Source organism: Sebastes umbrosus, chromosome 2 (assembly GCF_015220745.1).
Source record: "Sebastes umbrosus isolate fSebUmb1 chromosome 2, fSebUmb1.pri, whole genome shotgun sequence".
In the NCBI taxonomy this organism is placed as follows: domain Eukaryota; kingdom Metazoa; phylum Chordata; class Actinopteri; order Perciformes; family Sebastidae; genus Sebastes; species Sebastes umbrosus.
Genome location: NC_051270.1, coordinates 20,449,310 through 20,473,236, shown reverse-complemented (window position 1 = coordinate 20,473,236; position 23,927 = coordinate 20,449,310). Strand labels below are relative to the sequence as shown.

Below are 23,927 nucleotides of genomic sequence, written 5' to 3'. Positions count from 1 at the left end.
ACATATATTGTACATATAAAGAATATTCAATATATTTATAAATAAATATATGTTTTGTATTTTTATAGTAGGTAGATCATTTTGACTTGGTCATTTTATAAGTAGCTCGCATGCTGAAAAAGTGTGTGCACCCCTGGTTTAGAGTGTTATCATGCACATAGTTGCTGCTTAGCACTAAAAGTACAGCTGAGGCTGATGGGAATGTCATTAGTTTTGCAGGTATTTGGTGATAAACCAAAGTAAAGAACAAAATGAAATGCTGACTAGATGATGATGCTGTTAGATGAAAAGTCAGGAGATCAAAGTTATAACAATTCAGCCTCTGAATGTGGATACCAAATTTCACAACAATCCACCCAATTATTGCAGAGATATTTCAATAAAGAACTACAAAGTCATCCTTATGGTGTCGCTACAGAAAAAGTGAGAGAATCATTGAAGTTCATCTGGGGTTCGTGAATGCCTCTACAAATATTATTCCATCCAATAATTGTTGAGATAATTCAGGCTGGACCAAAGTGGTGGACCGACATGCCACTACTCCACATGAAAAACCCTTTCATTAAGAAACAAAAAAAAAAAAGAAAATCTCAGGAAGGGCAACAGAGGAGCCATCCCTCTTCCTGGATTGACAGACTTGCAGCAGTTTCATATGTATATCTTTCAAAATAATGTGTCCACTTTTCATGAGCTAAGACGGAAAAGCAACGCAGTTTTCAGCATTGTGACAAAACATTTTTCAAATTATCCGACATTTTTTTTTATTATTTATTTTGTTTAAGAAGTACGAGCATTTTCTTAACCCATAAAAAAACATTAAATCCTTAAATTTACCTAACAAAATGTAAAATTATTACATTTGCATATACATGATCTTTTACTAGACAGTGACAATATGACATTTATTGCAAGAATGTACTAGAAGAAGATAAGAAAAGATAAACACATTAGAAGCAGCTTATACCTGAGCTTTGTTTAATGACTTTGTATTGACTGCTATACAGTATTTTAAAGTGATTAAACATGAGGAACTGTGTTGTTAAAATAACAGGAACTGGTGAGTGACATCTTGTTTTGAGTGTGACCTTTAATCTCTTTTGTTTGATATATTTCTGATGAAGCGTTGTATTCAACTACATTAGGAAAACCAAGAATTACATAATAGCCCAAAATTATGCAGTTATGTTACAGTCTGCAGGACATTTTATTTAAGTTTGCTTTCAGCAGTAAATCAATCGTTGTAAAGGCTTTCTGATAAAGAAATTGGCCACAGTTTTTGATAGCATCACTGATTGAATATTAGGATGAATTCATATTTTAAATGGTTATAACCACAATAACATTCAATTGCAGGGTAACTGTTTGTAAGAGTGGAGCTGTCTGTGTACCGGTGCTTTGAAATAGTATTTTAACACCAAACAGGGGCATTTCTAATTGCCATCCTAATACTCAGATTACAGCAATGCACTAGGCCTATACAGTATAAAGTCCTGGTTAACCCACATGGTTCTTACAGTGATGGCCTTAATGTTCAGACATAGGTGTTTTTATAACAAGGCTTATGCAGCAGACAATATGTTGACCAATAGTGATACTTTATCAGGCCAAGTTCAGATCCGAACTTGTATTGTTCAGGTCATAAAGTATTCAGATTCTTTACTTTTACGTAAAAGTATAATCAGGAAAATATACTGAAATTAAAAGTATTGACAGTAAAAGTACTTATAATGCAGAAAAATGTCCCCAGTGACTGTTATAATATTATATCATTTGATTATTATTATTACTAATACATTAATGTAAAAGCATGATTTAATGGTTGAGGTGGAGCTATGTTTTACTGTTTTATATAGGACTGCAACTAATGATTGTTTTCATTATGGACTGATCTCCTGATTATTTCCTCAATTAATTGATTGATTGTTTGGTTTGTAAGAATTCAGAAAATAGTGAGAAATGTTGTCACAATTACCCAGAGCCCACGGTGACACCTTCACAATCCACAGTCCAAACCTAAAAGTTATTTTTATTATATTATTAATAAAATATTTAACTGAAATAGCAGCAAATCCTCAAACTCTTGGACAGTTTTATTCATCACAAAGCAACATATTTTATAAGGTCTTCATATGTTTTGAAGCTGTACATCAAGTACCTCAAATTTGTACCTAAGTACAGTATTTTCCAGCACCTGTATTTACTCAGGCAGTGAGATAACAAACACATTTTATCGACCAAACAATTAATCAAGAAATTGTGCAGATTAATCGATAATGAAAATAATTATTAAATAAAGCCCTATACTGTATATTTAACTGCAGTAAACTGAATTTATACTCTTTTGGTTATTTTCTTTTTAACACCTCTGAAATAATTTGGTAATGACAGTATTGAGAGCAACAAACAGCAACAGTCTGCATCTTTAGGAAGCGCCCCATGTGTTGAATTGCTGACGTGTATCACACAATGAATGAAAGATACTGGATACTGAAGCAGGCCTCCGTCTGTGCCCTGAGTGTGACCTTGGGCCTTCTCAAGGGATCAGTGCCATGTGTCCCCTCAGCTGTGGAGAATTAAGAGAGAGACAGAGAGCGGATGAGAGGAAAGAGAGAGGGACTCTACTCGGCCTGTATCTTATGTTCAAAGGGTTGATGCCCTTACAATAGGCACTTGATTGACGTGTGTGTGTGCTACATAGTACGTGTATGTATATTCCTGGAGTTGGGGTTGAATGGGTGATGTGTTGGGGGGCTGACAGTGGGTGTGATGGCTAATCTTGATCCCCTTGACTGGTAAGAGATGGGGGCATGGTGCCTTTATGTCTCTGGGATCAGCTGCGCTAAGTCTGAGCTTAAGAAGGGAGATCCGGTGTAAGAGTGAAACTACAAAGGCTGTGAGCCTGAAATAGTGCAGGAGAGGGCTGGGGCATGAGCACACACATGTTGCACTTGTTGCTCATCTGATCCGTCATAAGTTGCATGCATAAGATCAGACATACAAAAAGATATCCAAGCTTGAAAATTAGCTTTGGTTTCAAATATGCTGGACAGCTTTGGCTCACAGCGCCCTCTGCTGCCGGTAGTCTTGTTTAAAGGTGTCTCATGGATATTTATTGCATGCTCAGAGGATTTGAGGTTGTCGGGACCAGGTATCTCTTTATTGCAGTTTATTTTCTTATATATATATATTTTTTGTTCTGCTATTGATTGTGGATTAGTGAAATGTGGTTCGTTCTCTGCCTGTTTAAATTCTTAAAGGGGCATGTCACCGATTTAACACATGAAGATCCGTTTCCTACAACTCAGCATGTGACAGAACATTTGTATAATGTATTCTGTAGCTCTGGAGGGCAATCTATAAAAACAAACCCCTGATCTCATGAAGGGTTATCTTGGCTTGGGTTTGGAGAAATTTAAATGGAAAGTCAGGATTACAAAGTGGAGATGCAGAGATTCAAAGTTGCAAACTTTTATCAGGAAGGGAGGATCTAAAAGAAATAGGTTATGTGAAAAATTGTGGGATCCAACACTTCTGTCGCTTGACCCAGACGAGGCATTTTAAAGTCAGAATATCTTGGCCTCTGATGCTTATTTCAACTTTTTGTTTTTAAATCTGTCTCTCTGGGACCCTCAGTGTAAGAAAGTACAAACCTAAATTGCTGGAAAACACTTTTAAATCTCTAAAATCTTCAAACTTGCAGTGATTAATGTTATGAAATCAATTAGCTTGTTCTTAAAGGAAAGGCCGGTGATATTCTGTATTTTTTTTATTGCCTGATATATCTAATTCCTCTGTACCCCAGAGCTCTATTGTCCATGAACATGGACACTTACTCTTGAGGCAATCCCACATCCCGCAGCTGAAAAATTGTCGTATTTACTCCTATATTTGTTAAAAGCTACACTGGCCGGGTATTTTAGGGAATTATTTAACTTTTATTTTTATTTTTTTTTTAAAGAAACTATTCATTTGTGACCACTTTACAGTAGGAATGAATGGGTTTGAGGCTGAGATTGAGAGATGAATTAATGAATTATTGGTAAGATTAAGAAAAATATAACACCAGAATTAGCTAACATTACAAATGTGCAATATCAAAAAGACCAGTCAATGAAAGAGACAAGAGTCGTATCTGAGAAAGAGAAGAGCCTTTTATTCAGCACTGTTTTTATTCCAATGTTTTCAAAGGAGAGAGCAAGGAGAAGATTGTTTGAGAGTCAGTTGAAGGTGACAGGGGAAGCAATGAGGATAACATGTACAAGATTTCTTTTTTTTTTCATTTTTACATTTTTTCCAGCAACAAATGTTCAGAATGGGAAAGTACACTCAGTAAAAGCAGGTTACTGCTTGCATTTTCCAAAGGTGAGCATTTACTGCTACAGTACTATTGATCGAGGAAAAGCACCGCGACCGTACAGCTTTGACCTTTTTTACTTGTCTCATAGTAGTGTAGAGTTTCTTACATCAGAAATCATCAATTTAAAGGAAAAAAAAGCAAAGCAAACAATAAAACTCACGTATTTTTCACTTTTGGCCCTGAATGCATATAATTTACAAATCCTATTCTGAACAAAGCCAACCTTTGAAACACACGCTGTCGGTCATATGATTTCAACTTCCATCAAATTCGTATGAAACACTGCTGTTTTTGAAGTACTTCATACATGATTGTTGCATTTATTTTGCATGAGGCAAGATTTGAGATCCAAATTGTTTTGCATGAACACTGTTAAGCTGCTGTATAACCAAATGACCAACATTTGGCTAAATCATTATTTCTGGAGAGCTTTACAGTAGCAGTGTAACCAAAGATAGTGGCTTTTTAAAGGAAAGAGAGAAAAGGTGGGAGTGGTGAGTCATCTAACATCTGTCTAGAATGGCAAAGGCAGAATGTACAAACTAAATGCACGTATCCTGCATTCATTTGTTTCAAGCACATTGTAAACCAACTATTTCAAGGAGAAGCTAGTAGTTGTCTTACTTTGAATCTCTAAAATCCTCACAACGCTCATCATGTTGAGAAAAAGAAACACCAGAACAGAAGCAATGACAAATAAAGATGAAGCAAAGCACAATGTTTCTTTGCAGATCAGGAAGAGAAACGCTGCATGTGGGAGACAAACGGGCAGAAGTCCTATTTAGCCAGCTCCTGAGCGTGGCTTTTGTTCTGCTTCGTCCACTCTGGTGAACAAGGGGGCTTTACCTGCAAACCCCACAACACCAGCAGACTCCAGCAGAACCATGAGGTAGATCACTGGTCAAACTGACCACAAGAGAAAAAACAAACCCTCCTAAAAGATGTCCATTGGGTGTAAAACTTGTAATTTCATAAAAGTACAGCTCTTTTTTTTCATGTCGCGTCTTGAAGATTTTTTAAAAAAGGAAAGAGGGAAAATAAGGAATTACCTTGCTCTGAGTCTGTCACCATTCTTTTTTCTCAGTATTGCCGTTGGGACTCTCATTGTCTTTATTGCTACCAGAAGACTAGATAGCGAAACACTCGATGGAAATCTCCATGATTTCACACACGTTTGATCAATCAGATAGAAATATGACACCTGATCAAGTTGGATGAGAAAATGTTGGAGAATGTTTGATGTGACGTAAGGAAGGCACCTTTTCCAATAATGAATTAATTAATTCCCTAATGAAATGGTCACCTGTATCAGCTGTCTAGTGCAGTTGAACATTGGTTGATTTTGTAAGCTATTCTGTGGCAGCTATGAAAACCAAAATGAAGAAACTTCAGTGCAAACAAGGTTTTGCAAGGTTTTTCATATATCACAAATAAAGGAACTATAAAATCATAGAAACTTTGGAGGGGGGGGGGGGAACTATCTCAATCTCATGCATTTTAATATCACATCATACTGGGGGAGGAGTGGCGAGGGGGGAGGGGAGGGGATGGGAAGGGGGGTCCTCTGGCATTTGTTTGAGAATCCTTGAAAAAAGAGAAAAAGAAGAGCATGTTGTTTCTTATCAAAATAAATCTTTTTTTTTGTTTTCTGTGATTAGCCAACTGCTTGAGTCCATTTACACTGTCCTCATTTTCCACCACAAACGTTGGGGCTGTGCAAAAAAGTTCATGTATCTGGTCCAATCAGAGAAGGCGGTGACTGTTGCCACTGTGATGTCATCGGCAACCTCCCACCTGCCCTCTGGCTCACAGAGCGGGAATTTAGCCTAAAAATAAACGCAGAAAACAGAGGCGTTACCTACAAAGGCACCCTGTAAAAAGGTTTCATAAATTTTTACAACCTGGTAACCCTGAAATTATTATTATGAATGGCTTATAACTGATCAATAAAGCCTCAGTTATTGATTCATTAACCAATAATAAAGCAAATACTTATAAACCCTTGATGTTTTATTTCAAAGTGGTACCATAACTTCTATTATGCGGCAGTAAAGTTGCTGAAACTAACAACTTGTTGTTATTCATGTCAGATGGCTCACATTCAGAAACGACAGCGTACCTGTGATTACTTGCTGAGTTGACTGTAAGGAGACGAGTTGTTGGAAGAATCCACTTGTTGCTGCGTGCCGTTTTCCTGAAAAGCAAAACAGCGTCTCTCATTTAGAGCGTGATAATGACTATCTTCACTGTGTTTGCACAGAGATAATTGATAGTTTTAGAGGACGAACACTTCAAAAACAACTCAAGGCTGTACGAGTAGAAGATGACTGAAGTGCCATAGGCTATTGTAATATCCTACAAGAATTATTGTTTTAACGTACAGTCACAGTTAAATGGACACCTGGTATGAAGCTGAATGTCTTGAATAAAGAGTTGAATGAGACAAAGAAACTTACAGCTGCTGCCTGCATTTGCGGATACTGAGGCATGTAAGCTCCCTGGACACCAGGGTTGGCTGAAATATACTGTAACATAAGAAAAAAAACTCCAAATTATTGAATGGTATTACATTTTGCCAGACCTGAAAGTCTTGCTATACAGGCACAAGACATCTTGTGCTACTAAACGCTAAAAAAATCACATTTCCACCATGCACATAGAGATAACATGTTCCTAGAGCAGATTAGATTAAGACACAATTATATGCTGAGTCAAAAGTGTTTTTTAAGGTCTCTCTTGAAAAATAGAAAGCTGAAGGTATGAGGAAGTTGCCATACATGTAGCATTTAGTCCTGAGAGGTCTGTATTTTAGACTAAGATTTCTTTAGTCATTTTTTTATGCTTTTTCATTCTGAATAATTTATTTTCAAGAAAAGAAGATGAGCATATCTCTGGTAAACACAAGATTTAAAGTGGTGCTTTTGTATGATTCTCTGTGGAGAAACTCAGTTTCACAGATCTGTTGATTAAATCAACTAAGACTTCTTTGGTCGAGGACAGCCCTATATTATTTACTTTATGCTATTTCTTCTATGCCACACACATGTAAGTGCCCAGCCAATATGGACTTATAAGACTGTTGCAGTGGTGAAACATGTGTGATATTACACTGCAAACAATAAACTTTGTCTTCCGTCCCATGCTCTACGAATAAAATCTGCCACAAGTTTTATTTTCATTTTTTTCATCCATTCAGAAGAACCATTCAGAAAATAAAGACATTTTACTAAAACTGTAGCCCTTAAACAATCATATCGCAGGCAATAAAACATTAAATGGACCACATAGCAAACAAAGTATTTTCTATTCAAAGAGACCAGTGAACCTGTTTCTATAGCTAATGGTTGTGTATCTGAATGTAACTGTGCACACAGAGGTCTTTGACTTCTGGCCAAATTCTGCTTCACATAAGGCTCTACACTGTAGTTGTTTCTCATCAAATAATATGTAATTTAACAGATCATCTTTCTTTGTACATCAGGAATAATATGTGCTGAGTATCATGAACATTACACCGTTATCTGTTTTCATATTAAATAAAGATATCACCTCACTAATCCAGGGGTGTCCATGCAAAATGTCCCAATTAAAGATCTTTCTAGTGAGCTGCTGTTCAGGCATATTCACAAGCCTATGTATAATCATACAGTCATACAGATTGCATTAACTGAAACTGACATTTGTGATAATATTTGTGAGCAGTTTCTATTTAATTATACTATACAGGTTTAATTTGATCAATTTCCCAGAATTCCACTCACCGCTCCAGTGTTTCCCAGTGACAGCTGGCCCATCTGCTGAGTAATCATGGCTGAAGGGTGCAGTGACATGGAGGGATCCACAGAGGGCGACATCACAGCACCCTGTAATACAAAGCAGCTGAGTTTTTACCACATATCACATGATTCTACAGACTACATCGACTAATTCTGATAAAATAGCACATATACGCTGCAACAACAGTGGTAGGTAGTGTGTGTTGAGTATAAATATAGCATGAGTTTCTTTTAAAACATATTACTTTGAGGAAAACATGAAGTATTCTGTGCTCCTGGGTTACGTTAGGGGATGAAAATATGTAAAAAAAAAAAGGTGTGACGTCTCCAGCGCTAGTCTGTTTTCAGATGTGGTATATTCCTTTAAACATGACGTCTTTAGGGAATAGACCGTTTCCTAGTAAAAAGTGGGGGAGGGGGCAGATCAGCAGAGACACTTGTTCCACTGGAAACCATCTGTTGGAAGAGTCAAAGAGTCACAAGACTGTCTCTGCTCCAGGCATTTCCTGCTGGATCCAGAGAGAGGGAGGAGGAGGGGGGTTGGCGGTGGCTGAATGCCTTTTTAGTTGTTTCATTTCTCTTTCATACACACTCCAACACACATATACACACTTATAGTATGTAAATACACAGTGGCTATTTGTTAGAACTAGTCTCAGCTCTGTCCTTCTCCTACATTTGGGGAAGTTTCTGTAACGTTGGTTTGATTGTGTCAGCAGAACGGGCTGATCAAAGTATGAGCTCAGAGCTGTAGCGGCGCCACACACCCATTTCCTGTACACAGAATAAGAGGTGGTCTACGAGTGTTTGAAAAAAAAAGAGCAAATGCTGCTGTTCCCTTACCGGGTGTTGCATGATATATGGTTGATGTGCCACCCAAGAATGACTCTGTACCTAATGGAGGGTCAGACAGAGAGGGAGAGGCAGAACGAGAGACAGATGGAGAGAGAGAGAGAGAGTTATTGTTGTTTCTTGAATGAAACTTTTATGTCACAAACTAACTTTACAATTGTAATAATCATTGTTTTTAAATAGAAATACAAGGATGATGATACATTTGCACTGCAACAGCATATACTGTAATCATCCTTCCATCCATCCATCCATGTGTTTTGAAGCCACCATTTCTGCTCAGGGACCTTAATCGACCATGACAGTCCCAAAAATATCCAAAGCATTCAGCTTTTTAGGGCCAATCTGGTTCCCCTTCTGTTGGCTGATGAGCTTTTAAACTACCCAATGACATCAGCCATTAAGATGGCCTCCAAGCTCCATGAATCTTACAGTATGTCTTAGGAGTTAAATACAAATTCTTCTTTGACATCCAAGTGATATCCCAGTTTCCGCCCTGCCTCCCCCTCCTGACGTGCTCAATGGTTCTCCAGAATTTCTTTGAAGCCGGCAGAAGATTTTCCTGGTAGCCCTTTTTTCCCGAGCATGTCCCATACTCTGTTTTTTTTGTATTTGTAGTTATAAAAGGTGCAACCTCTTTGGCCTAAGATCATCACCTGTGCCGACCAAGCCTTTTTAAAAACTCTACAGCTTCCCTCACTGCTGGTGTCCACCAGAGGGCTCATGGGCTGCCGACCTTTAAACCACAGCTCTTTATAGCCACTACCACAACCCTCAAGGCAAAAGGTAGGTATCAGGTGCAATGCCTATTGGGAAAAGAGTAGGACCAGGGAGGATGCAGGTGTTTGTTGGTACATTGGAAGGAGGTTGAGGAGCTGCAGCATATAGTTGAAAGATTCCAACTGGATATAGAGTGGTGCAGGAAGGAGTCCTAAAACCCAGACATGAGTTAGCATTTTAGCACTTCTGGTTCACTCGAATCGAAGTCAATGTTTTTTTTTTAATGTTTTTTTAGTTCGATGCTTGAATTAAGGTCTGTGGTTGACACGAGCTTAAGAGATTTTAATGTTTTGTTCTACGATATAAAATACGTCAATAAGTACCCCACTCGTGAATTTAGAAGCTTTTACGTTGTCTTAAAAAAGGTGGTTGCTAACAAGTGGCTAAATGAGACTACTAAACTTCATCACGTTGACTTGTCTCTCTTTACAGCCTTGTTGTGTATACTCGCGCTCATGCGACCATGGTGTGGTTCGTTTATAGCCCAACGTTAGCTTTTTACTTCTGCCGATTGCATTCACACTTAAAAAATCATAAAAGTGGTGTTCACTTGTGAAGATTATCATCATGAATGTTTGTTTGCCACAGAGCTTATTTTCTGCAATAATCCAAAATCCAATGGAAAAATCCAATTGGCTTTTTCTCGAGGGAACCAGGACGATGCTAACTTCTGAATCTCTACGCCTCTCTATAGTTGGACTCACTTCTCATACAGCATTGCCTCTGGAACCAAACTCCTCCTTGTCACGATTGAGATGTAGTAAAACTTTCTCCCAGTGGATGAGAGGGTTGCTTGGACGTGACTGATAGATATAGTCTGACTGTTAAATAATAAGTGAGTTGGGTCCTTAAGAAAGCTTCACCTACTCCATCATCCTTATTAGGAGATGTCAGTGTTCTGACATATAATAGGCCACCTGGAGGGGAGTACCTAAGAGGAACTGCCTCCTCTATCTGATTGAAAAGGTGAGCCTTTGTTAGACGTCAACAATGGTTATGGATTGGTACGCAAAAGTCCTTGTTCAAACATGCGACAGCTCATACAGGAAGTGTTCATTGTACCAGAGCCCTTCAGTTGCCAGGTTGATGATCAAATTTGCAGGAGTTTCACCAAATGTAAGGCCATTTCTCTTGGACAAACTGCACAAAGAGAACATCTGAGCACATTAATTAGACCTTATTACCAACTCTCCACATGACGGGAATGTCTACTAGACCCAAACAGGTTGTGGGTTCATCTGAAGAACATCTGGTAGTGGGCTATATTCAAAACCGAGACCCCTCAGATTCATTCATTCGACGGCTCTTGTCTGAGGGCGGAAGTGTTTCTGACGCACAGAAAGTAATGAATCAGAACTTATGAGTGAAATATTACAAAATAGTGAACAAGAAGCCTATTCAGAGAAAGTGTGACTCAGACAAGATGTGATGAGTTTTTTTTTTTACCATTAAGCACTAAGCTTAGTGACATATTAACGGTTTCTGGTTGACCAAGCTCTTCAAACTCTAAAAGATTCAAACCATCCACTGCCACACAGACCTGCCACAGTTTGTGGTGGCCCAGGGCAGCTTTATACCTATTCTTACATCTATAGCACCTGTACAACCCACACACAAGCAAAAATACACCCTAACCCACATATGTACACCATTACCTCAAATGCAACATAGAGGGGAAGAGAGAGACAGAGAGAAAGAGATGATTTGAATTCAGTTCTGGCCATTGGACATGTTTATATTTGGGATCTTCTGCAGTACCTGGTAAGCAGAGACTGGAGACATGTAGGGAGACATCGCAGGCTGCACAGTCATTATCCTGTTGCTCACTGGATACGGAGAAGGATAGTACCTAGGAAACAGGCAGTATTTCAAAATAAAGCTCAAGAATTATGACTCTAATTAAATGTTAAATGGTGTCATGACCTGTAGTGTAACTTACCCATTCTGTATAGCCGCTGAGGAGGGGTCGTAGGTAAGAGTCATAGCACCCTAAGGTGAGGAAATAGACAATAATGAGGAGTTACATATTTGTATCTTATTACTGTACTGAACCCAATATAAAATAATAATCAGTGCATTTGATCACTTTATCTGTTATAATGGGTTTATATGGGAATAAGAAAATATGATTTAATGATTTCTCATTTTCTTTTATATATTACAAATAATCATTGAAGAGAGTTCATTTTCCTTTAAATGGCTCGACAAAACATACATGTTATGTGTTTAATTTTAACTCAAAAAGAAGACAAGATGGACTATTTAATACAGTTCTTCTCAATCACTTTGGCTCATTTTTTGAAACAGTCTTGGCATTCTCTAAACTGTAAGTGTAATTCTCTCAACTGTTTCATGGGACATCACAACTCGATTGCATGTCTGCAAAAGGTAGTAACTCACCCAAAACATTTCATTCATACTTCTAAAACCAGTTATTGTGTCAGTAAATTGGCCAACGCCACAAAAATGTAAAGTTGTTTTGTCACAGTGTGAGCCGTACTGGTCAAAATGTTTAGATGTTTTTTCACCATGGCGGTTAACCCTGGAAATGTTTTTTACAGACAAATCTCTGTTTTGTTCTACTTTTTTTTTACTTACTTTACTATACCAGAATGTCAGTTTTGTCAAGCTGAAGGTTATTGTGTCTCGTACTGAGCTGTTTAGATTCCCATTTCAACAGCAGGTAAAGGTTTACTGAGAAAAGTCAATTGTGTACAGTACTTTATACACTGAAACAAGCAATGTGTTACATGTATTATAAACTTCAAAATTCACCTTTGATCTTACATGTTAAGTCATATACAGTGAACAGAAAATTTGCCCAAATTATTATTATTTTTCTAAACCCGCAAAAATGGAAAAACCTGCAGTAGTTCAGTAAAAATGCATGTGCATGTGATGGCTCAAACAAAGACAATTTCACTGAGAATTAAATCATCATTTGTTATCCGCAAGACATGTGCAAGTGGTTATTGTGCAAATTGTAGACAAATGGACTTACTCCTTAACACACATACCAAAACACGTGCAATTCGTTTGAATGAATGAGAAATTCAAATCTGTTGTGAACAACAAACTAATTGTTCAGATTTGAGCTTATCTCATTCAAGAATTGAGCCAAAGCGAATGAGAAAAACTGTAATATTTACACTGATTTCTCCAGTGTTTTGCCAGTGATTTATGAATTCTGTTGTAGACAATGAAGGTCTGAAGATTTGATTGTGAAAGGACTTTTTTTTAGAACTGGGCATAGTTGAATGCATGACATAATAATAATAATTCTCATCACACAGAGGGGGCAAAAGGTTACAGTACATGTAGGATTATGGTGGATACATACTAGTCTGAGATCCCCTGTCTGTCCATTGGGAACAAATCCGCTGTGAGCATGTTTCTTCCTTTGACTGTCTGCAAACTTACACAGCAAGGGCTGAGAGGGAGCTGGGGGGCAAAGCACACAAAATCGACAAATTAACACTCAGCAATCAATCATCAGCGCCTCCACAGTTTTCAGAACTGAACGTGAACAGAAAGGTGAAATTCTTTCGTACCCAGAGCTCCAGATGCTATCTTGATAAACTTCCCATTGAAGTGGGAGATGACGGCATTACACTGCTCTGTTGTGTCCATCCTGACAGGGGAGAAGATAAAACAATGACTCATCATCAGATCTTCAGTCAAACACAAAGAGGTATTGTAAGGCGTGACGCAAATTGGGATAACCACTGACCCCCATCTTCATAGAAAAGTTGATATAATTGTGCCTCCTCATTTTAATGCTAGTTCACATTCAGTTATAAACAACAAACCAAACTTGGATTCTTACACAAATACGCTTGGTTGTGTGTATATGAATGAATGTCAACACAAACACAGCCTCTATGTTTGTTAAACTGTTTGCTATTACAAATTTACTGACGGCAGTGTAAATAAAGAAGCAAGTCCTGTACAGACACTCACTGACACCAGTTAATAAGCTTGACTTTCAATCTCATAAATGCAAGTGTGAATGCAGTCTTGGTCGCTCTAAATTGCAATGAAACTCACATCTTATTTTTATTAACAAAAATGTACCACATTTTAGTTTAGCATCCATTGTGCTTGAACAGGAGCTACACAGCATCATTGCAACACTAAATGAATGATACTTTAAAGACTATTAAACAGAGAGTTAGACAGAGGTCTTCTGTGACCGACCTGGCGAAGCCCACGCCTCGGCTGTTGCCGCTGTAGTCTCGGAGGATCCGTGTGGAGACAACCTGGCCGAAGGGCTGCAGCATGTTCTCTAACTCTTTCTCATCCACAGAGAGAGGCAGGTTGGAAATGTACAGATTTGTGGGGTCCTGCTCCTGTTGCTGCTCACATAAAATAATGGAAAACAAGAAGTACATTGAATGTCATGTGTTTTATGGTATATTTTGCAGATGACATGCGACCCGAGAGAGAGCCATGTGCTAAAATGCAAGAATAATTTCTCTTGAATTATGCATCTTTAGAGAAGATAGTGTGGCACCATTTCTTCATACATTACAAAATGTATTTATCTCTGCTATGAGTGTGATCTGTGTGGATCAGGGTTTGAGACTTAAGTATGGTTAAGGGTCAGAAGAAGACATTTGGTTAAACAAACATTAATAAGCTCTCCTGTGCACACCCACACCCACAAAAACACACTTCATCTTTACTGTGCAGCAGCTCAGCGCCTCCATGGTCTTCCCTAGAAACAGCAGGAGAGCAGCGTAGCCTAGCTACCACAACACACAAACTGTGTTCTGCCGTGTTTGTTCCAAACAGAGCAGCTACATGCAAGTCTCCAGAGAGCAACCCTTCATCAATGAACGTCTCTCACCCATGAATTTAAGCACAGCAACACAGGCCGAAGGGAAGGGACTGAAAGAAATGAAATGATCAGGACCATTTCTGCTGCTCCACTACGAGACAAATCACAGAAGTGATGCAGAAACGCCCTGTTTGTCATCTAAAAATATTACTGGTACAAATAATACAATACAACTGGTTATTTTGAATTAGTCACAGAGGATCAAGAATGGCTGAAAGCAGCAGTACTGTTGCTATAGTGCTTCGCTGCAGAAATGCCTACATCAGTATGCATGAATGATCATTGTTAACACTCAGTGACATAGTAATAATACTGGTAAAACAAAACTGTACCATCTATATAGTACAACCTCACCAGGATGGTGTGTTAGTGTGTGGGCTGGTGGTCCTGTGTGTAACACTGACTGACAGGTTATTTGGCAGAGAGGGACGTGACATCTGGTTTCTACAGTGAAAGTAAATGGGGTCAGGGGAAGAACAGCTTGTCAGCTGAGGTCATGTGACCAGTCTAATGTCATTCTCCAACACACACCGGACACATGCGCGCATTAAAGAAGCACAACCCCACAGAGATGTTCACAAGCAAGACAAATATGCACACTCACACACACATGCCTGCACCAAACTCACCTTGGCCATCTGGGCCTGTATGCCGCTGGTTTTCAGAGCATGTACTGCTTTTAAAGCAGCCCCCGGGCTGTCAAAGTCCACAAAGCCGTAACCTGTAGTTGGTAGAGCGTTTTTTACATGAACAGTCACTAAATAATAAGAACCATTTATCGTACATTTTGTACTACTGAGGGATGGGTCATATATATTATTTTTTTATTGTTTATTACTCAATCAATCATGATACAATTTTGTTTTCTAAATTTACACTACAAAACAATTTAAAATATCAGATATCTGATATGATTTCTTAAATATTTAAAAAAAATAGTTCAACATTTTAGGAAATTATTCACTGTCTTCCCAAAAGTTAGATGCCCAGATGTGTTATCTTAGCTTAGCATAAAGACTGGAAACAGGGGCAAAAAGCTAGTTCTGTCCAAGGGGTTAAAAAAATCTGCGTACCAGCACTCTAAAGCTCACTAAATAACAAATGATATCTTGTTTGTTTAATCCGACAAAACTGAAGTGTATAAATGACAAGTTGTGTTATTACAGGGGATATACTGTATTTCTTGGCTGGGCTCAGTGACTTCCTGGACCAAACCAGCATCTAGGTTTAACCAGATTCCTTTTAACCATTTACCAAAGCATATCATGGTGTTTCTGATTTTTGAATGTGTTTTCCCATCACCCAGTCACTCACTGGTTTCCATTAATTTCCATAAAGTGTGAAAATCTGTTTGCAGAGACTCCAAATCTGCTTGAGTTAGGTAATCCATCATAATCTGCTTTTGTTTTAGTCAAACATGCGTTTTCATTGCATTGTGTTGCAGTGCAGGCTCCGTAAATCAAGCTACACTTTCAGCTGTGATGTCATGCAACAACATAACAAGTTTGACAAAAATAAAAGCGGACACATTCACTGTTCATGTTTGCGGTGATGGATTACCCAAGCCAAGCAAAGTGTCAAGTCGCCGCAAATTGATTTTCATACACTATGGAAATGAATGCTGCCTGGAGGGTATGGAAATTCATTCAAAAATCTAAAATAACATGGTATGTTTCCATATCTTACAAGTGTGCTGTCATATATAGCTTAAATGTGGAGCAACATGCAAAAAACACTAGTGTGATACGTTATGAATGTCAGATGAAAAACAACAGTTACTTTGATGCCCCAACTAAACAAATAGTCTCCATACTAAAACATGCATTGGACATTATGTTCCAGCACTGTAAGAGGACAGAAGTTACATTGCTACATATACTTTTTTCTTCTAATCGTGTAGCCCTGATAAGTGATGGCTGGTAAATTAATAACCTTACTGACCTTTACATTTGTTGGTGGTCTTGTCCAGGATTGCCTTTGCTGACTGAATCTTGCCATACCTGTGCACACAACAACATTTAGATTACTGACAAATAACTCTCTTTGAAAAAAATAAATCTACAAGTGACAGGTGATCTCTCTTCATCGCATTGGACGTCAAATTTCTGTGTGTCCATTTCAGAGGACTTTCTATTGAGAGTTCCTTCACTCATCATGACAGTCTAATGACATCATAAATAAAATACACCACAAGCAGAGAAGAACAATTTATGAAAATAATAAAAACGGTCATATTTAAGAGGCACATACTGTACATCACTACTCCCTCCTACGTGTTTTCAAACACTAAGAATCCAATGCCAACATTTCAGGTTCAGGCTGTGCTTTCTCTGACTTTATACTCAAGATCTCTGGTTACTAGGGGTGCAGCGAATAATCGATGTCGACTGACATGTAGTCGACAAAAATCGATGACCAAATTAGTAAGTGCGATGTCAACATCTACGCGACCAAAAACCTCCAAAATGTGGGAGCATTTCACTCTTTAACTAAGCCAAATAGGTTGTGAACTGCAACATTTGCAAAGCTGATCTTGCCTGGGAGCATATCAGTTATGCAGGAACATCTGAAGAGGAGGCCTGTTGGCTCTCTGGATGATGAAGGTTTGCCTCAGTAAGCTAGTTGGCAAGCTAAAGTTACTTCACGTTATGAGCTGTAACGCTTTCTATATATTTTCTCTTGATCGCTGAATTGTTAATGGTGTTGAGAGTAGCAAATAATTACTATCCGCAACAAAATGTTGTTCAAAAGGGCCCTGAATTTACAATCTTAAACGTTGCATTGTTCATGGCGACGTTTACGGCTGGAGAATGTTTCAGAATTTGATACTTTCTAAATCGCAAAAAAAATCCTACAACTCCTGTCTAAAGAAGACTTTTCTTTTTAATGAAGTATTCATCTTTATTGTCTTTATTGTTAGTTAGCACATGCCTAAAACAACCTCAATCTAAATTTAAAAGCTGATAGCTAAATAAGAGCCACAGAGTAATTGTGTGATTCATAATCTGAATAATCGATTATTGGTTTCAGTAACTCATAAAGATTATTCGACTATCAAAATAGTTGTTAGTTGCGGCCAAAACTGTGGCCAAAGCGGTGAGCTGCTTTCCGAGCGCACACAACATACAGAGTGAATGCCTAGCTTACATCACCATTCAGACCTTGTTGCTATGAAAAGCGCTTTCATTTCTGCTTTGTGCTGGCAAACACCATTGGGAACATCACGAACAAAACACAAGCAAACAGAACACAAACAGCTGCTGCTGCTGCTGGTTACATGGGTGAATGCCTCTCTCCATATGCTTGTGATTTAGAGGCAAAGAGAGGAGACAAAACTCCACTAATTATGGCATCCACCACACCAACCACTCGGACTGAAGCCGATAGTATCAAGTATCGAACATGTTCACTGCTTTACATGACTCGGTGTCTTTTTTTTTTTTTAGAAAACAATCATTTATAAATTCCGTCTCACATACCACAGTTGAGTTAAGGCTTTTCCATGTGTGTCTGTGTTTATAGAGGTATGACAGTGGTTTATGTGTCAGAGTACATTATGGTTAAACCAGTGTGTCTTTAAATGCCAACATTGATGATTTGGCACTAAAACTGCACACAGTCTGTATTTTTTTCGAAAATTTCTATTTAATTCTTTATTTATAGCCATATGTATCCAAATAGTTCATTTTATTTAGTCAATTTTCCCAAAAGTCTCTTCTTAGAAAACAATTTTAAAACTTTTGTAAGTAACTAAACCCCTGTTGAAACCCAGAATAATTACATTTTCAATCTTTAATGTAAATATGAAGCTACCGCCTGCAGCTGGTAAGGTTAGCTTAGCACAAAGACTGGAAACAGGGGGAAACAACTAGCATGGCTCTGTCCAAAGTTAATAAAATGTGCCTGACGTTAGGGCGGGGCAGTATGACGATATATCATCAAAACAATATAAAAATGCCTATTGTATATATTTTTCCATATCATTTCTATCATGATATAGGCTAGGCCTATATTGATTTCTATTTTTTCTATAATTTCACTTAAAACTGTTATGTCCATTTTGAAACTCAAGTTCTTAAAATAAGAAAATACTCAGAACTTTTCCTTTGCCAAGTATTTAATTCACACAGGAGGATGCAAAAATAGGCTTTACCATGTGTTTATTTCATATATAGACAATTTATTTATTGAATTAACAGAAAACGTGTTATATTGTGATATATAGCGTTATGGAGATTTGAAATGACCTATATCGTGATAGAAGATTTTGGCCATCTCGCCCAGCCCTACCTTATGTTAGTATCCCTTTAAAACTCACTACTTTAACATTACAAAAACTAAAAGTGTAAAAATGACATGTTGTTTTAAAGGTGTCATCTGTTTCTCCCTGTTTCCAGTCTTTGTGCTAAGCTAAGCAAACCATCTCCTGGCTGTATAGCTTCATATTTATTGTAAAGCCATGAGTGGTATCAATCTTAAAATATTCCTTTAAATTAAGGATTCATATACAAAAAAACATTAATTAATAGTTTCATTAATTTAAAAGTGCAACACAAATTTCCCAGTAAGTTTTCCAGGCTGTAATTGTGTACAGTTGTGCATGCTGTGGTCAGGGAGAGACCTTCATCAAATCAGACTGGAATGACATTGGTATGTGATATCTTTTCAGCAAACAAGCATATCGGTGACAAAACACTGGTGTGCACACACATTAGCATACTCCTGCTATGCTCATACAGTATGTGTGTGTACTCACTGGTGACAGAGCTTGACCAGGTCCAGGTCTGTAGTCGCAGGAGGCAGGCCGCGGATGTACAGGTTGGTTTTGCTGAGCTGCTCCAGGCCTGTGCTGCTGCTGTTGCTGCTGCTGCTGGGACTGGACGGAGTCATGGGGTAGGACTGCACACAGGAAACCCACTGTTAGGAAGTGTATGGGAGCTAGATAATCTAATTTAAACCTAAGTCAACAGTGATCACAAGGACATTTTATCATCTGTGCCAAACACAAATGCAGAAACACGCAAAGGGCAAGATTGGACTTTATTATTTCATGTATGTATGTGCATTAAAGGTCACTCTATACTATGATCAATGATCCACACACAGCAGCCAAGAGGTTCTTCTAAATGTGTGACACACCTGAGACAACATCAGGGTCCAGTGGTGGAAGTACATTTACCAAAGTACTGTACCTAAGTGCAATTCTACTGTATACTTCTACTCCACTACATTTCAGAGGGAAATATAACCCACTTTATAGGACACTTACATGAAAAACAAACGATGAGCTTATAACATATGATGCAATGCTTTATAAATAAACCACAGTAGTGTATGAAAGGACCTTAAATTAGCTACACATTGAAAAATTACAACATTAAGCAATTATATCTAATAATATAACACTCTGAATGGAGCATTCCTGCATTATGAATGCTTTTATTTTTGACACTTTAAATATATTTTGTCGAAAATACTTAAGTATTACTTTAAATTCAGGACTTTTAATTGTAATGGAGTATTTTTAGACTATAGTATTTCTACTTTTACTTAAGTAAAGTAGAGCTGCAACGATTAATCAATTAAATGAATCGTCATTTGTTGACAATAAACTGAATATCTTTGAGTTTGGACAAAACAAGACATTTGATGACGTCATCTTGGGCTTTGGGAAACACCGATGGACATTTTTCACCATTTTCTGACATTTTATAGACTAAACAAGTGATCGATTAATCAAGAAAATAATCAAGAATGAAAATACTCATTATGTGCAGCCCTAAAGTAAAGGATTCTGAATACTTCTTCCATCAATGTCAGGGTCTGAGTGGCAGGTAGGTTTGACCTTTGAGCTCCTGGTTGTTGGAAAAAGGTGATTCTGTCCTCCATTATACCACAGAGTACATTAAAATATACGTACTCTTGTATGTGGGCCTTTATGAATCACAATGGGATTAAATCTGTGTTCACGTCCCGCTGTAGTGCTTATCAGAAACCTACAGTTTTCTTCATACTTGTGAGCCTAACCACGCAGTGCTGGCCTGCAAAGCATTTCCTTCCCCTTACTCATTCATTAAAATAGCTCCCAGCCACCCCAAACGCTCTCCAGATCAGATCAAAGACAAAGCATGGCACAATTGCACCATCTGTCCATAACCAAAGGACAATCCACTCCAAGAGCCAATGCCATGGATACAACTACAGCCATGCCAACAAGAATCACTGAGATATTCCCCCACAGTCATGTGATGGTGAAATGTTCATATAGCAGCTTCTTTTATAGATACAGAATTGATCACTGTGGCAGGAACATCTGTTAGGCCTGCTGTGTCTTCAAGTAGAGGCCTTACATTTCTGTCGGCGTGCAATTACCATGCTAACTTAGTTTGAGACCATCAAGGGTTCACATCAGGCCTCCCGAGACGCTACGCCTACTCCATTAGAGGGCAGCTACCATGGTACATTTCACAGAGGCATCATCACACCTTATAGCAGACTAAACCTGTGTTATACGCCTACACTGAAAACTCATTCACCGCTTTCCCTGCAGGGATTCATATGCGGCTGGTTTCAGATTCCTGTCCTCAAAGTCATTCGTTGCCCTCTGATATTACAGTTTAATCTGAAAGGTGGATATTTGGTATTTTATAGGGCTGCAGGGCTCAATCCACTTTATGTGACACCACCAAGCTCATATTTCCATCATCAGAGGGTTTGAATAGCAGCTGCCTCTCTCACCTCTGTGCACTGCTTTTCTATTCCCATTTTTCCATCTAAATCGAAAAGGTGTGATGGGAACGCAGAAGGGGCTCGGCCTTCAATTACCTTTTTTTTGTTCACCTGAGAGGTCAAAATGACGGATGCAGGCAGACACAGTTCACTCCAGCACACCGACATACATTACATTATTACACTCTCTCACTGGATTCACCCACAATGCATTATAATCTATAAAATGGACTACAATAACCGTCATGCATATTGACCAGAGGGGGGCGAGTGACTGGGCTAAACAAGGTTATATGGATATAATAATTAAAGTCTCGGCTAGTAGAGCTATATAGATCTGGTCAGCAGCTGGTTTTATATCTCTCCATGTAGCCTAGGAGAGGATCAGCTTCAGCGACTGAGAGCAGTGGATCTATTTTTGAATAGAATTGAATTCATTTGGTATTAAAAAGGATGACATATAAACGCATCATGTGCCATATGAAAGCCAGGAAAGGGCTTTCTCAATGTCATTTGTGGCTGCCTGTTTATTCTAAGAGTGGGGGGGCCGGATGGGGGGGGGGAGGAAAAGTAGGCAGAAATAAAAAACATAATAATGATAATAATAAAATAAACCAAACGTGTGTGTGTGTGTGTGCGTGTGCGTGTTTTTGGCCTACCTGTTTACGATTGGCTGTCTTCAGCGGATTGCCTGTGTTTGCAAAGATCATCCTGGAGGTTATACAGATTCTATTTTTTTTTTTAATTCCCCAAAAAAAAAGGAAAAATCGCAAACGATGAGAGAGAGAGAGAGAGGAGGGATCCAGGCGTGCGAGAGGAGCCTTATTCTAAAACATCCGCATACTGAACAGGCTGGTTAACAGTAGAAAAAGAAGCAGCCTCGGTCCTGCATAGGTATACTGACACATCTATACAGTCAGATGCACACCAGGCGATGGACCAACCCTTCGGTCCGGTTCATTGATCTACGACGTCCTGCTGCAGACCGCTCGGCAGTCCCACCTACTATACAGACCAAACCATCTCCTGCCTCTGCAGGGTGTTTGACATCAAATAAACTGCGTGGCCGCCTCACACAAACTCGCTCTTTGCGCTCTGGTTTTTTTTTGCAACAAAGACGCGTCGAGCCGTTCGGTGTTCTCGAATTTATAATCGGATACAATGTGTTTCTTTTTTTTGGGGGGGGGGGGGGGGGGGGGGTTCGATTTGTAGGCGCACAATCAAGTTGAGGCTGAACACTCGTCGTCCTTTTCATGTTGTTGTCGTCCGCACATACCAAGCATTCTTCACCCCCGCCCTCCTCCAACCACACACACACACACACAGACACACATACACACACACACCCTCTTCCTCTTCCTACCCTTCCCCCCATCCAACACACACACTACATGTCAGAGAATCAGGATGCAATGAAATACAAGCAGGGTCTGGCCTGGGCTGGAGGTCACACACTCTCCCTATATAAACCCAGCTATGGGAGAGAGAGTGGATTAATAAGACAAGAATAGACAACACATATTTTGGAACTAACATGCATTAAAAAAACACTCCTTTTTTTCTGAAGCCTGTGTCCTATATAGTAGTCTACTGTATGTGGATCATGTGACATAAAGGGTTCAATGGTGAAATAGAAACACTATATTCCTTCATGAACTTATAAATCAAGAGAGCCATTAATATCTTCCACTTTTGAGTTGCATTTGCAAGATTGATTTGCTTATATGCAGTTTGTAAAAAGCGTAAAGTAAGCATTTTTCACATATGGCACACAAATAACTCACACCACTGAGTGATGAAAAAAAAAGAGGAACTGTAGCTTTATAGCTTCTGGTCAGCTTCTTTTTTAAACTTAAGATGCTTTGGTTTGCTGTCGATGCTTTAAAACAAGCTGGTCATCTTGACGTGTCTGATCTCCTGCGTTTGACCTCTTAGACCTCTTTAGGTTCATCAGACACAGGCTTAGATAAAGCTTTTAGTTGTTGCACCCAGATGGAGGAACAGCCCTCCTCGTTACAGCAGGTCCAACCCCCTCAATAGAATCAATCAGAAGTCATTTCAAACTAGCTCTGTTCTTTATCCCTCTGCCTGTGTGCAAGTTTGTGTTTTCAGGTCTTTTTGCTTGGTAATTCTTATCATATGTTGAGCCGGAGCCACTGAGGACACTGAGGTCATGTCTTCTGAAGTATTTCTGGGAATTGAGAGGACCTGGAGGGAATTTTTTTAGTTCTTCTAGACTTGATATACTTACATTTGAATACATGATAATAATACTAATACTAATAATTAGGGCTGTCAAACTTAACGCCACTAATTTCATTAACGCATTAACGCAACTTGCGATTTTTAGGCTGTAGCGGGCTCAGTTTTTAAACAAAACTAGAAAACCTAAGGAATCCGTTGGTACTAACGATGTCATACTATTACATACATACTACATAATACTCGCGTGTCGCGAAGGAGGCTAAAAAATGCTCCAAACTGATGCTAAATTTTGGCGAGGAAAAACTGGCATGGCCATTTTCAAATGGGTCCCTTGACCTCTGACCTCAAGATATGTGAATGAAAATGGGTTCTATGGGTACCCACGAGT

At 38.7% G+C, this 23,927-nt stretch overlaps 1 protein-coding gene across 1 annotated transcript; it reads right to left on the bottom strand.

Moving 5' to 3' along the window:
• Positions 1-4,131: 4,131 nt before the first annotated feature.
• rbms1a (RNA binding motif, single stranded interacting protein 1a) lies at positions 4,132-22,902 on the bottom strand. Its single transcript, XM_037749390.1, has 14 exons — positions 21,994-22,902; positions 19,362-19,504; positions 16,547-16,605; positions 15,235-15,326; positions 13,963-14,120; positions 13,317-13,396; positions 13,106-13,206; positions 11,705-11,754; positions 11,524-11,614; positions 8,977-9,027; positions 8,119-8,220; positions 6,814-6,882; positions 6,477-6,551; positions 4,132-6,183 (listed from the first exon to the last, which is right to left on the bottom strand). Exons 1-13 carry the CDS (start codon positions 22,042-22,044, stop codon positions 6,483-6,485), a joined length of 1,116 nt encoding a protein of 371 aa, XP_037605318.1. The 5' UTR covers positions 22,045-22,902; the 3' UTR covers positions 4,132-6,183; positions 6,477-6,482.
• Between the last annotated feature and the right edge of the window lie 1,025 nt (positions 22,903-23,927).

Coding starts and splice junctions, on each gene's coding strand:
- rbms1a (XM_037749390.1), bottom strand. CDS start 22,044: ATGATCTTTGCAAACACAGGCAATCCGCTGAAGACAGCCAATCGTAAA. Junction 15,327..16,546: donor GACCACCAACAAATGTAAAG/GTCAGTAAGGTT, acceptor TACCAACTACAG/GTTACGGCTTTGTGGACTTT. Junction 8,221..8,976: donor CATATATCATGCAACACCCG/GTAAGGGAACAG, acceptor TTTGTATTACAG/GGTGCTGTGATGTCGCCCTC.